The 1,665-nt window shown below is 47.2% G+C and overlaps 1 protein-coding gene across 1 annotated transcript; it reads right to left on the reverse strand.

The window, feature by feature from the left end:
• Positions 1-232: 232 nt before the first annotated feature.
• LOC106814983 lies at positions 233-1,235 on the reverse strand. Its single transcript, XM_014819384.1, has 2 exons — positions 598-1,235; positions 233-491 (listed from the first exon to the last, which is right to left on the reverse strand). The coding sequence occupies exons 1-2, from the start codon at positions 894-896 to the stop codon at positions 314-316; spliced, it is 477 nt and encodes a 158-aa protein (XP_014674870.1). The 5' UTR covers positions 897-1,235; the 3' UTR covers positions 233-313.
• Positions 1,236-1,665: the final 430 nt, after the last annotated feature.

Consider the following 1,665-nt stretch of genomic DNA (forward strand, 5'->3'; position numbering starts at 1 on the left):
CGGAACGCTAGTTCAAGTCGTTCTGCTGCGCCCACTGGCGCCGCGGGACACTTGTACTTGGGCGCTTCGGGAAGCACGCGTTCAGGCCAAACGTGCGTCACGTGGAACTTGGGTTCTTTCGCCACTTTTGCCCCTGCCGCAATGCCTGGTTTGTACCAGCCGCAGATTATCCAACCAACGTGCGCGTCCTTGTAGTATTTCACTACTACGAGCTGGAAACGCGTACGGCTGGTAAAGAGTACACATCGAGTGCTCATGCAATGGCAGCAATGGTTGTTCGCTGCTGATTTCTGGCATGCCAGCCACTACAAATTCAAACTGGTTCAAATATACAAATTGTCATCCCAATCCATGCACAGTTGCGCATTAAAAACACTTGCGCTGCCTTCACTTCATCTCTACAATAGACGTAGAATAAGGTGCCTTCAGTGATGTCTCTGAAATGCAAAGAACACCAATTAAATGAGAATGTTACAAAGCCTACAAAACTCCTCATACACTATCCGCTTTGTTGATACATCTTCGCTCAACCAATGTCATTGAACATGTTGACTTAGCATCGGTCAGCTGCTGCAACAAACTGAAATATCGCCTTACCTGCATAACACCAGACGGTCGTATGGCTGCTCTAGTTTCATCACCTTCCCACCAAAGTCTCTGGTCAACGCCTTCTTCTTACCCGGCTGGATTTTCTTAATCTGCAAAATATGCGCTATTACGCGAGTTTTTTCCTCCACGAAATCCTCGTCGACAATACTCACTGCAATTGTTTTCACATCATCGCCATTTACAATTGCCGTTGCGTCTTCGATCCGTCCGCTTAAAATGTAACGCGACAGCATTTCGAGTGGAGACGTTATCGTCCTCTGTGTAACGTGCGTGTGTGTCGGTGTCATGGGATCCTCACTATTCAACTGTCCACCAGCCGTTCCTGTATGTTGCGAACTCACACTTCGGGAACCACGCGTTCAGGCCGAACGTGCGTTACGTGGAACTTGGGTTCTTTCGCCACTTCGGCCCCTGCTGCAATGCCTGGTTTGTACCAGCCGCAGATTATCCACCCAACGTTTGCGTCCTTGTAGTATTTCACTACTGCATGACATGCTTCCCGGATCGCAACATGATCCACCAAGTCCCGCGCGTTCATATGCAAGAAAACATCATGCAAACCAAAGTCAATGATCTGCTTATCTAGCTCTAGTACTATAGCCCACGTACACTTGCCACACGGCTATAGGACATTCTATTACGCATGCGAGGCACGAACTTATTCATTGTTACTTCGTGCTATAAAACGTCTGTGGTAGGCAATTCATGCGTGTTATGCGAAGTGAATATGTCTTAAGTTATATCGCAAACTTAAATTTTACCTCTAGCTATCGTTGAAATACTGTGCTTGCGCTATTCCTTGTCAACGAACATTCCATTTAAGAACTTGAAACGGGGACATTTCAGCTCTCACTTATAATACACACATGATCACCAGCATACTCGTTGTCCCATTTCTCTTCTCCATCATGATGACAGAAGACAGGGTACACCGCAGAATTTCCTTCCTGTGTGTAGCAGCTGTGAGCGCACAGCAGCGAACGGTGTGATCATGCTGGCCATCACACATAGCTGTGCCACATGCGTCGATCACATTCACACAATTCAGCACTATGT

This window comes from Priapulus caudatus, unplaced genomic scaffold (assembly GCF_000485595.1).
Source record: "Priapulus caudatus unplaced genomic scaffold, Priapulus_caudatus-5.0.1 Scaffold1018, whole genome shotgun sequence".
NCBI classification, from domain to species: domain Eukaryota; kingdom Metazoa; phylum Priapulida; class Priapulimorpha; order Priapulimorphida; family Priapulidae; genus Priapulus; species Priapulus caudatus.

What these genes read in the sequence shown, in the direction of transcription:
- LOC106814983 (XM_014819384.1), bottom strand. Translation starts at nt 896, where the DNA reads ATGACACCGACACACACGCACGTTACACAGAGGACGATAACGTCTCCA. An exon ending in GACCGTCTGGTGTTATGCAG is followed by an intron (nt 492 to 597) that starts GTAAGGCGATAT and finishes ATAGTGTATGAG; the next exon opens with GAGTTTTGTAGGCTTTGTAA.